This window comes from Coffea arabica, chromosome 4e (genome assembly GCF_036785885.1).
Source record: "Coffea arabica cultivar ET-39 chromosome 4e, Coffea Arabica ET-39 HiFi, whole genome shotgun sequence".
NCBI classification, from domain to species: Eukaryota; Viridiplantae; Streptophyta; class Magnoliopsida; order Gentianales; family Rubiaceae; genus Coffea; species Coffea arabica.
Window position 1 is genome coordinate 4209471 of NC_092317.1, and position 12424 is coordinate 4221894.

The following is a 12424-nucleotide window of genomic DNA, read 5'->3' on the forward strand; positions in this document are numbered from 1 at the left end:
ATGACTCGTACAGAGCTTAGCAACTTGTGACAGTTACTAACCACCATAAGGATCCTATTAGTTGCGCAACATCGCCCTCTGGCACAGCGGCAACTGAAGCTATCAAATGCATAGCTTGTTTCAGTTCCAATTCCAACTCCAATTCCAACGAGGGAATGGGCTAATCAACATAGGCAAATCCGGATATCATTGAGACTCGACGGAACTCAGTGGTGGATCTGCCAAAATACGTCAACAATTAAAAAACTTAATAATGTGAAAATTCATGACCTCTCTACGTAGGAAAGCAACCTGCTGATCCCAATCCAATAGTCTCATATACATAGTCATACATTGACGGTCAAAATAATCCTAGGGAAAAACTCAAGATTCCGATGAGTGAAAATTCCAGAACTGCAAAAGAACTAAACCCAAATATCTAAGCCAAAAAAGTGTTTAGTCTGCCCCCTGGAGCATCCGACACAGTTCTCAGTTATCACGCCTGATCCTCCTACGTGGTGCAGCACCTGCATCCTCATTTGGCTCTTCCTTCTCTTCAGTGGTTTCTTGATTACTTGAAGATTCAGGAGCTGGCTCTTCAGTCTTCTCTGGCTCCTCCCTAGCTCTAGCCTGCAGATAAAGCAATTCAACATATGATGAGCTACAGAAAGGCTCCAATAAGCTGAGACTTTTTACTATCAAGAGAATGAAATGAATAAAAGAATTGCCCAAGACTCACAGGCTTCTTCCCGCCAAAGATGATCTTCAATAGAAGTGTGAAGATAACAACTATGATTGAGATGATAACACCAATTGTGAGGTTTGGCTGTTTCTCAGCTTTTTCAAGAAGATCCTGCAACAATATAAACGCATATATGCTTTAGCCACACACGGAATCCAAATTCAAAGAATTATAAAACAGCACATAACATGAGCCCATGACTCACCAAGACTTTGAGCTTGTGTTCGCCCAAGAAAGGGAGGTCTGCAACCTTGTAGAGGAGATCAAAGACTGTCTTCTGTAAATTATTCAAACACTGATATGAGAGGCAAGCAGCAATGCATATACAGAAAATAATGAACAAACAGGCAGTACAATAAGTTACCTGGAAGCCTTTAAGAGCACCTGTATCTGCAGCTGCTTCTTCAGCCTTCTGTTTTTCTTTCTCTACCTCAAACTTTGGCTTCCAAGTAGTTGTTCGGTATGATTCTGCAACCTTTTCATCACTTGCTATCAGAATGTTATCAAACAAGATACCATCTTGCATTGTCCAAAGCTCAATGCCGATAGCAGCAATAGGCTCAAAATCAGGCCTATCAAGCTCAAAGTAGCTTGGATTTGGTATTTCCTGTGGCTTCCAAATACCCTTGTAATTGGGATTATCAATCATTGGTGCATGCCATTTTCCCTTATAAGCAGGATTCCTCTTCATTGGTTTCTTCCACTCACCACAACCAGGGGCTTCAGCACACTTGGGGTTGTCAATTTTGGGAGCCTCCCACTCACCATCCTCTTCATCATCCCAGTCTTCTGGTTTTGTTGCCTCAGGATCATCAATCTCCTCAGGCTCATCATCCAACCACCCTTCAGGCTTTACAGCATCCTCATCCACAATTTCAAGTGGTGCATCCTCATCCCAGTCATCTGGCTTTGTGGCATCAGGGTCTGGAATCTTGGCCCTCTCATCCCAGTCCTCAGGCTTCTTATCATCTGGATCAGGAATTGTCTTGGAAGGGATAAGTGGTGGTTCAAAATCTTCAGCTGAGAGAAAGTCTGCCTTCTTCTTCTCCTCTCCATCAATCAAGATCCGCAACTCATTGTCAGGTTTCAAAATGGCAGTGTAGATATGAGTTAATTTGTCAGAAGGAACAGAGGGTGGAAACTTAAGATGGTGCTCAATGAACTCTCCAGTCTTGGGGTTCTTATGCTTCAAGATGAAATGAACCTTGTTCGTGGCTCCACATTTATCAGGTCCAAACATAATGGAGTATGGAGATTCATTATCAAATTCCTTGGACATCCACCCAGCATCCTGGGGTCGAAGGTACTTAAGATAGGCACCACCACATTCCAATCCTTCCTGAAGGCGAACTTCATACTGGAGGACAACAGTTCCATCCTTAAGATCAGCAGGCTCATCCAGCTCCTTTACGATAGCATACTTCCTCGCCTTCTCACTGACAAGAAGCCCATAATCATCATGTCCCTCACTCTTCTCACGTTTCCATACACCTACGCAGCCAAAAACTCATCAGTTAAGAGCAAGTATAAAATAGGAGAGCTACCTAACAACATTGTCCAAAGAGCTAATGCCAATGCCACTTTGTAAGGCTTCTATAACTACTAGCAACAGAATTAATTAGATAAACTACTACACTGCAGAGAACATACTATGCCTTGCTTCCAATGAGACAAACAATTTATATCAGAACAGGTAACAACAAATAACAAAACACGCCTGGCTTCAATGAGACAAGCAACTTGTGTTGGGACAGGCAGACAATTGTTTTCACACTGCTCTCAATAAATACATGTATACATCAAAACGAGCATAGGCCCATAAATTTAAACTTCATGGGTAAGCATAAAGTATTGTATTCTTGATTACTACAGTACAAATTTTCAAGCCAGCAGTTATGCCTTGGATAGATGCTCAGGACTCACTAAATCTTCCTAGCTTGGTTTCTATACAGCTATGACTAACAAACCAATGCTAGTCCATGCAAATTTGTGAGCAGCTTTCAGGAATCAGACTAGTCAAATTCACATCAAGTTTAATTCAGATTAAAATTTGAAGGAACAATTAAATTTTTATCTATCTAAACCCAGAACCATAGAGAATAAAGGTTGCTTCTTCCGCCCTCCCCCAAACCAAAACAAACAGAAAAACAAGGTTCCATTTTTCTGGAATGATTTCTAGTGTGTGTAATTCGTATAGAGAGCTGTGCCAATGTTGGATAAACTTAAAACCATTAAGCCACGACATGCCACAAGTTATCATGTGTTGCAATGTCAATTTTCATTTTTGTGGAGCTTTAATGACAATATCTTTAGAATCTTTGAATGCACTATTACACTAGTATCCAAGGGCATAAATCTGCACACAGTCGGCAAATAATCCTCCTAAAAAGTGCTAAAAATGCAACTCAAATCCATTAAAGTTCAGCATAAAAAATATTTTTAATAGTACAACACAATTGCAGGTAAGTGGACTATAAAAACAGCTGCACGTAATCTCAATTTCACTCAAAACAATTAAAAGTTAGCTCTTTAAGAAGTCAAAGATCCAGTAATGATTAATCCTAACAAAGTGATCACGCCAGCCAAGCCCACGGCTCATGGTCTACTAAACATGTACAAACAGAATAACATACAAATTCAACATCTAATAGCACTATCTCAAGTTAAACATCAGGCACTTCCATCCACCTCAAAAGATTCAAATCATACAAATTCGGAAAAAAAAAATTGCAAAAAACAAGACTGCACAAACTATATTTACTGAAATCAAACAGCTGAATGACAAATAAACTTTGAAATTAAAACCGAGAAATTCAAAAACAGATCCAATAAAGAAAATTTTACCTTTATAATCCTCCTTCTCAGAAACAACCCATCTCCCCTCGATTGCCTCCTCAAACGACTCGTAAAATTCCTGAAAAAATAAACAAGAAAGCTGTTACACAGAAAAATTCATACTTCCAAACCAGATCCAATGCTAGAACCTCAAAAAACTCAATCATACATTCACATATTCAACACTTACAGAATTAGACGACGCCTTGAGCTGCGAGAAAAAGCATCCGACAACAAGCATCAGCAGCAAATACCGCAGATTAGGTTTTCGCTTCATTCTTTCCATTATTTACCACCAAATTTCCAAAAAAAATTCTCAGGAAAAAGAAAAGAACTCAATAACGAAATTCGAAATTAATGCCGAGCCGATCGATTATTACGGGTTGAAGAGAAAAATAAAGAGAAGGAGATGAGAAGAAGTCTCCAGAAGCTCTGTATCCTGGCCTAGAGAGAGCAAAAGTGAGAGCTTCGAATGATAATTAGGAAAAAAAAAGAATGATATTTAGGAGATTTTTAGTTTATATCTAAATATATATACGTAGATCGTGGAAAGCACGGAGGCTCAGTGGTTTCAGCCAATGATATTTGGAGCCACGTGAGGTGGGCGAATGAAAAAATGACACGTAATTAGTAGTGACGAGATTAGTAGTCGTGATGCAGTGGAATTAGATCCACCGTTGGAAATGGGTTGATCCGACCAATGTGTAGGGCCACTGTTTTTAGCTTGCTTGACTTGATCTTTTCTGGTGAGAACAGAACATTCCTACTTTTTTTTTTTTTTTTTTTTTTTCGACACTGGGGTGTCCGGGTCAAGACCCGAAGGCGGCCCGACTAATCCCAGCGGCCCGAGAGGAGAGGCCCCATCCCCTCAAGCACGGTAACCCTGCACGACTCGAACCCTGGCAAACGCTCCTAAGGAGGCGTGCGTTGCCAGACGAGCTGCCCAGGAGGGGCTAGAACATTCCTACTTACTCCTTCAAGAAATGTATAATTCCCCTTTTCAGCCACAAAATAAAAAAAAAAGTATGATTTGTCACCCAAAGAAGGAAGGATTAAATTCAACAAATGTAGGGTTGGTGACAAGTCGAGTTGAGATTGAGTAGTGCTCGTACTCAAGTTCAAATTCATTGAATTTCTAAGCTATTTGAGCTTCAGCTCTACACGATCGAGTAAGAGAACTTGTAACTTGACTTGATTCATAAGGATAATATGTAAACTCAAACTCGACTTGATAAAACTCGATTTTCTTCTTGAGCCTTATCGAGTTTGAATACTCTAACAAAACTCAAATTTTGTGTAAATATAAATACATAGCGGTCATTTTATAACTAAAAGAAATATATTACAAGAGAACTCAAACTCGCGCAACTTGAGATTTGTAATAATTGAAGAAGTAGCTCGAACTTGAGCCACTCATGAACAGCTTGCGACCGGCTCGACTCGCTAGCACCTGTAATCGTTCCTGAAGAAATTCCAATTTCCCAATAATTAAAAAGAAGTAATATGACCTCATAGAAAGTCACAATGAATGAACGAATAACACCTTAAACCCACAATCCCATCCATGATTAAAACATTCTAGCGTATATTTCTTGCTGATATAATTTGAGAGTCTGTAATACTCGGCGAGTCTCTTTTATAAGGTTCAATTTGTAATAGGTGGAGTTAGATATATCTTTTTTAAGATTATAATAAGGTTCTTTTACTTTTTTTTTTTAAAATTTCTTTGACAAAATCTAGTCTTTATATTTAAGGTAAATAGTACTGTCACATGCATATTGAACAACAAATTTTTGGGCCCTCGAAAAGTATTCGTACATAATATTGGTGTAACATCTCACTTTGCTGATCTAGAATCATTCTGCTTAGACATGTTACAAAAAAAAAAAAAAATTTTAAGCAGCATGAGTACTGAGGATCTGTTTGATAACATAAAAAAATGCTCGGCAGTCTGGTGGGCTTTTTATCCTGTCTGTCACTAGTACTGGTGTCCATTTGATTATTTAGTTATTATTCTCTAACGAATGGAAGCACGCCACTGATTTGATAAAGATGGAACTTTTCCACGGCTTCACCTGAAAGAGGAATAGAATGATTACGATTTACAAAAGCCTTGAGAAAGCTTTTTACATGATTAAGCACGAATTGTTGAATCCAACCACAACTAATCCAACAACTATGCTTGTAAATTGAATTTTCTTAATCGAGACTAATTATCAACATGAAATTGACTGAGTCAACATTTCCTATCAACTTGATCATACTTAACCTATATATGTCTATCTTGGCCCTGTGTTAACGAGAAAGAATTTATGAAAACTTTCTCTTAATTGTAAAGTTATCTCGGCAGCAATTGATGATTCCTAGCCAATCCGACACGACACAACTGAGTGGAAAAATGTTGCTTCAAAGATTGACAAATGTTCTTAGAGAAAATGACATGTTTCATCTCTCACATTTCACAAAAATATTCTTTTCGTCCCTCACTTTTAAAATGAAGCAATTTCATCCCTGACATTTAAAAATTAAAGTTATTATATCCCTAAACCTAATTTTCAATCTGAATCAAACCATCCAATAATCCAATAATAAATTTCGGAGATAGAATTGATAGGTCACTCGGTCAATTTCATCATATTCATATGACATTTATCAAACCAAAAAAATAAATATTATAACATGAAGGCCATTATTTGTTTTGGAATAGTCGGGTTTTTCTTTTGGGTAAATCTTTTCATGCACCGTTAGTATATTCGCTTGCGAGTCTAAATGTGTATCATAAATACAAAATTTGGTGTTTAAATTTAAATTGAAACGATATGGTAGGTACATAAAACTATCAGTGTATACAATATTGACAATGTAGGAATTCAAGTTGAGTTATATTCAAGTTAAGTTAACCAAGTGATCTACCAATTATACCTCCAAAATTTGTAATCAGGTTGATAGGTGGTTTGATTCAGATTGAAAATTGAGTTCAATGATGTAATAGCTTTAATTTTTAAATGTCAAGGACGAAATTGCTTCATTTTAAAAGTGAGGAACGAAAAGAATATTTTTGTGAAATGTAAGGGATGAAACAGGTCATTTTCCCATGTTCTTAATACTACACCAAATGTGGGATTTGATGCCCTCTTTTGTGAAAGACGGAGGACATCCATTATCCATTGCCTGCCGTAAAAGGAATTTGAATTTCCTTGGTCGGATCGAGGAGGCTGGCATGGCCAAACACCAATCAACACATTTACAGTTTCTTTCGTTTTTATAAATGTAAGATAGGATGATTTGTAGTAGATTATGAGTAGAATTATAAGGATTGAAGACAATAACCAGAAGATGACAAGCGGATAATCCATTTACTTCCCTTGACATTTTGCATCCATCTTATATCTTTATACTATAAGGAGGAGGCGAATTTATCCTCGTTAACAGGGATAAACTAGAAGAGCGGCCTACTCAATGGACCGTGCAGGGTTGTATCCAGGATCGTGCTTGCGCGGGCGCGTGCGCACACACATATATGTATATATGTCGCCCTGATCTGTACTAGTGATCTCCAATAACATATATAAATGCAAAAGGAAATTTATCCAAATAATTTGATAAGGTTATAGTAGATAAGCGCGCTAATTTCATTTTATAATTTCATGGCACGTTTCAGGTGACAACAACATGAACAAACCCTAGTAACTCTAGTGATTTATACTAAGCGTGGGTAAATTACTTCTCCAAGTTCCATTCATTTTTTTTTTTAGGTTTTCCAACGATAACATTTTATTTAAAAACCGAAAGCTGTTGCTAATTTGGAGCAACTGCCCCTACATCTGCTCTAGCTAAAGTAACTAACCAGAGAGGGAAGAAGTCCTTCTACTTAATTTCACTAATCAAGTTAACGACATACTTTCTCAACTTGTGACTAACATGATGGTTACCCTCTCTTCGAACAAAAGAGAAGTAACACTCTCTAAATTCCCTCTGCAGCACCTGAATATCCAATCTTTGGGTCAGCAGTGTTTCCCAATATAATTCTCTCCACTGCTACTTTACAATCTGTCTGAATCTCCACCCTTCCAACTTTGCTTTAGCCAGTGCAATCCTGATTGCCATTGTTTCTTCAATCAGAGGTTCACAGTTGCGTTGTTCAGGACCTGCCCAAGCACATTTGGTCTCCAAGTTCCATTCGAACACAGGTTTGGTAACTTTTTTCTTGGAAAAATAATTCCTAAGTCGCCTTAAAATTTCAAGGGTCAAAAACTTTTACTACTTCCTCAGTATATATTCACAACTAAATTCAAAGAAGCCCATACGATATTAATAATAGCACTTGTTCTCCAAACGAATTGCTAGCTGTGCTTAAATAAATGAACTACCTAGCTAATTTAATCTCTCAAGACGTTGCACAACGTCGGATCTATTTTTCGCACAATTTTGCCGAATCCATTTATGGTCCAATCAACAGGATTACAGTCTTGAAAGCAATTTTTCCAAGAGACAACCAAAAAAAATTTAACTCATGAAGGCCTTGTTCTCCTTTGCTCTAAATTTTGCAAAATTTGATTATGGAAGTGATAATACCAAATAATCAAAATCAGTTAAAGTTAGTCTTTAATAGATTATGGATTTTAGTTTTTATGATAATTAAAAAATTTATAATCTAACTACGAAAGCAAAAAAAAAAAAAAAAAATGCTGAATCAAAATTTATAATCCGTTAAAATAATCAACTGAGAATAAACCCAAAGTTTTTGATACTCGAATACTATACATGAAGCAACAAGTTGTGGTTTTATTACATTAACTTCTTAGTACTTGCTCACAATTCTAAATGGGACTTACTGGTTACGTTTTTCTTTATTTCCTGTTTCATGTACAAATAATAAAACACTTATTTTTCCTTTTCCTTTTTGTTTTCAGCTATATAAAGTACATGCTTTAAGTGGAAACTATATACGGGATTCTATGTTGCTTGTGAAATTAAACTCTTTTTTAGCTGTTAGTGGCTGAGTGGACAATTTAGCCATGCAATGGAAGGTACTTCTTCACAAATTTACGTACTCATAATTCTAATTTTCTTTTCCTCAGGAAATAATTATAAAATAAATTCTGAGAGTAAGTAGATACCACTATAGGCTGATTATTTAAGAAATCAGAAACAGGTTGCAAATGGAATGGCATCAGCACCTTATGATATTTCTATACGTTATTGCACCATATTGGGTTTCCAAATGATGGATAACCAAAGGATTTGGACTGATGATTTCAGTTTTATGAAGAAAAAAAAAGTTGTTAATTCGTCCTATCCTTCCGGGTTATATCATATATGGTGAAATCGGTTGTTGTGTAAGATATAAAACGGCAGAAAATTAGACTTACTTCTAGAATGATGAGCCACGTACATGTGCAATTTTTTTTCTATTTTGTCTTAATATGATAAGAGGGCATAGTTAGTCTACCTTAAATATGTAAGATCAGAGACCAAAGAAGTACGTAATTGCTCCTGAAAAGAACTAAAAAAAAAAAAGTAAAAGAAAGAAAAACTTGAATACAAAAGATAATAAAAATTGAATACCTTCAATATATGGGCTTCCTGCAACTGCTTCCTCCAAAGGCTGTGATAAAATGGTGCAGATCTTCATATACACAAGTCAACATTAGAAGTACTTCTTCTAAAACTAATTCTGATTCTTGAGAGTTTTTGGGAGCGCAGCATGCCCAGATGATCATGGTTTCGAGTAATTAATGTCTGGTTATATTAAAAACAAACTTTATAACTCATGACTTAGTCCAAAAATTGTACTATAGATCTCACACAAATTGAAAAGTTACGATCTTGGTGCGCAGCTAGTGTCACATTACCATCTGTTTTATCGTACACTGATGATGACCCCTATAGTAATATCACCGGATGGATGCAGCAGTGCAGCTCAAAACTATGAAGAAAATCAGCTTCTACTGAACCATCACCTCAACGTCTCCTACGTCAAGCGTCCAAGCCACCATTATTTAGTAAGCTAGACGGAGAGCCGTTGAGGGAGAGAGTTCAGAGAAAGCTGAGTTTCTGATCAATTTCCTGTCATCTTAATTAGCATAAACTCAAGAATGTGTTAGCTAGTTTCAAAATAATTTCTGACTTTTGATCACCAAAGACTTCTTGATAATCCATACATTAGTAGTAACTAACGCATGTTTTATTTGAAAATGAAAAAAAAAAAGAGAGGAAGAAGAGAGATGGGAGAAAAGGGTTTGAGCTACCTCCATATATATAGCATCTTGTGAACCTCATTGATTGAACGACGTAGAAAAATATGCCCCCTCCGGCTGCAGTTTCCTTGCTCTTTCCAACAAACTCCTTTGCAGTTTGAGTTCTAATTTTGTTTAGTAAATATTATATGAAAATACATGTGCTTCTGCTCCTCGCGTCACAGGGTACAAGAAATTCATGAAGCCAGGCAATATGCCCTTGATATTCCAGGCATGGTATGCAAGGAAAAAAATTAATAAAAACAAAGGCTTAGTGGCTTTCTTTATTAAAAGAACTAAACAAGACCTTGTTTTTCCATGGAGTAGTTTCAATGCAGGAAACATATATAACAAAGAGATCAGGTGAATCCGTGGAAGCAAGTTTCAATCAAGTATTGACAAGTGATGCTGCATAGAAGATACTCCACCTCCTAGAAGGGGCCGTCAATAAGAGATTGTTTTCTTGGACGAGGACGACAAAGTTGGCCAGGCCACTCATCATCCAGAGAGGACAGCAAGAAGAAATGAGTTTATTATTTTGGAACTTCTAAGTGTAAGTTGGAATAATTAGGCTTAACTTGATGGGGAAGGAATTGATATATACTCAAACTAATTAACTTTGGAGGAAGTGGAAAAAAAACAAGAGAGTTTCCTAACAATTCAAGCTTCCTCCTTGCTAATTTTTCCATACTAGGATTTGCCTGTTTTTTAAGTGGTTCACTTATTGCTGCCAAAACATTGAGACTTCACCTTCCAATAACTACTTAGTTACATGGTAGTAAAAGGTTGTCAACAATAAGTAACCAGTATCACTTTCGAGCCAAAGGAGCTTGATTAGCCCTTTTTCTAGGTATGTAGCAGTATTATATGACTCGAACAACAGATTAGGTTGTCTGTATTAACATGGAAATGTTGAGATTAGGTTGGTCAATAAGCCATGCCTTCATCATGGTAACGAAGGCAATCAATTCCTCTAACAATTTCATCACTTTGTTTTGTTCAAGAAATAACGAAGAATAATGTAATTTAACAGTCACACTACATATATGGGTTATCACTCAAACCACATAATTACCTAGGAATAACATATATAGGAATAGCTCTCCATTCCAGGAAGTGATTCTTGATGTGTATTGACAAGTCCAGCTTGATACCTGCACCCAAGTTCAACTCAAATAGAAATGCAAGTTTTCCTGTGCAAATACAGGAAATAAGCCGCGGAAGCAAATTATATTAAGTTAAGTTCATTTTTCCCTGGAAAAACGACACTGAAGAGGCGAATGGAATTTTCTGCCCCGCCAATAGTGATGCTTGATGGTCGATCGAGTTAGAGAACAAAAATGTAAGCCTTCCGAGTCAATGGAGTAAGTCTTCAGCCTGCCCTCTCGGGCAACCATATTCTAACATTATTAGCCATTATCAACAGCTGTATAACGTGGAATACTGGAAGCCTTTGAGGGCAGCTGAAAGTTTCCTCCAATCATATCTGGGAAATTAATTCTAATTGAATTGTTTTCTCGCAGCTATGCCATGGGCACTAACCATGGCTGGGCTTTTATACCTACGAAATGGTTCCCTGTTTGCACTTGATTGCTGATATAATTTGCCTTACATCACAATCTTGAATCACTTTTTCGATCACTTGCAGCTAGTGGTGGTCTTAGGCCATGTAAAACCAGGCAAAGCCAACGTGTCGTTTTGTTCCTTGTCCCAAAAGTCTATAAAGCTTAATTAAAGCTTCAAGATGATAAAGTTCATAGATCCATGTGTCTTTATTATGTGCCAAAGATCAACCTTCATCGGCTTAATCTTATGAGGGAATAAGAGAATCGACTCTTAACTCAACCAAGGGTCGAGTTAAAAAGGAATAAAAATTAACACCACTTTTACTTTTGCAGTCATTTTCTTCTGAAGTAAATCTTATATACACTAACAGTGTATACACTATCACCGTTTGATTCATGACATGTATGCAAAATTTGAATTTTAAATTCAAATTTCGCATAGTTGTCATTCATCAAACGCTGATAATGTATATACTGTCAGTGTAGGAAAGATTAATTCTTTCTTCTTTCACATTTGGTTACTTTCGAAGGAGAAATGGGAGCCCTGCCCCCATGACTCTAATTTCCTCCACAATATCACAAGGATTCAACTATGAGACTTTAATTTTGTGCGATTAGCAGTCTTCACACCCAATTATTCGTGAAACATTGCTTGGTTATATGTATCAAGAATTCGAAGGGAACGACAAACGACAACCGGTGCCAGTGCTGAACACATAAATATGGATTAATCAGTCTGGAATGCACTGAAGTATGTTAATTTAGTGGTTATGCAGCCAAATACAGTACCATTATTGTGCATATAGTTTGGTTTTGATGGTGAGGTTCCTGGACCACCATCAAAGACGCCAAAACGCACTCCCTGGTCAAGGCCGCCACCTTTTAATACTTGTAACGAGTATTCTCTATTTCTCTTTGGCTACTTGCAGATCTTCTGTGCATTGTTCTGGGTTCTTGTATAGGACACTAGACTTTACAAAAAGGCATCACTGCAAAGGCTTGGAATGTTCTTTGGGTGTCTTAATCAGCGTACTAAGCAGGATTGGGTTTATCTATACCGGCCT

At 37.1% G+C, this 12424-nt stretch overlaps 1 protein-coding gene and 1 long non-coding RNA gene across 2 annotated transcripts; both read right to left on the reverse strand.

The window, feature by feature from the left end:
• Positions 1-213: 213 nt before the first annotated feature.
• LOC113741684 (calnexin homolog) lies at positions 214-4054 on the reverse strand. Its single transcript, XM_027269283.2, has 6 exons — positions 3747-4054; positions 3566-3635; positions 1086-2212; positions 927-998; positions 719-832; positions 214-609 (listed from the first exon to the last, which is right to left on the reverse strand). The coding sequence occupies exons 1-6, from the start codon at positions 3840-3842 to the stop codon at positions 469-471; spliced, it is 1620 nt and encodes a 539-aa protein (XP_027125084.1). The 5' UTR covers positions 3843-4054; the 3' UTR covers positions 214-468.
• A 3258-nt stretch (positions 4055-7312) lies between these two features.
• Positions 7313-11304, reverse strand: LOC113741831 (uncharacterized). Its single transcript, XR_003460734.2, has 2 exons — positions 9125-11304; positions 7313-7787 (listed from the first exon to the last, which is right to left on the reverse strand). It is a non-coding gene; the product is annotated as an uncharacterized lncRNA (long non-coding RNA).
• Between the last annotated feature and the right edge of the window lie 1120 nt (positions 11305-12424).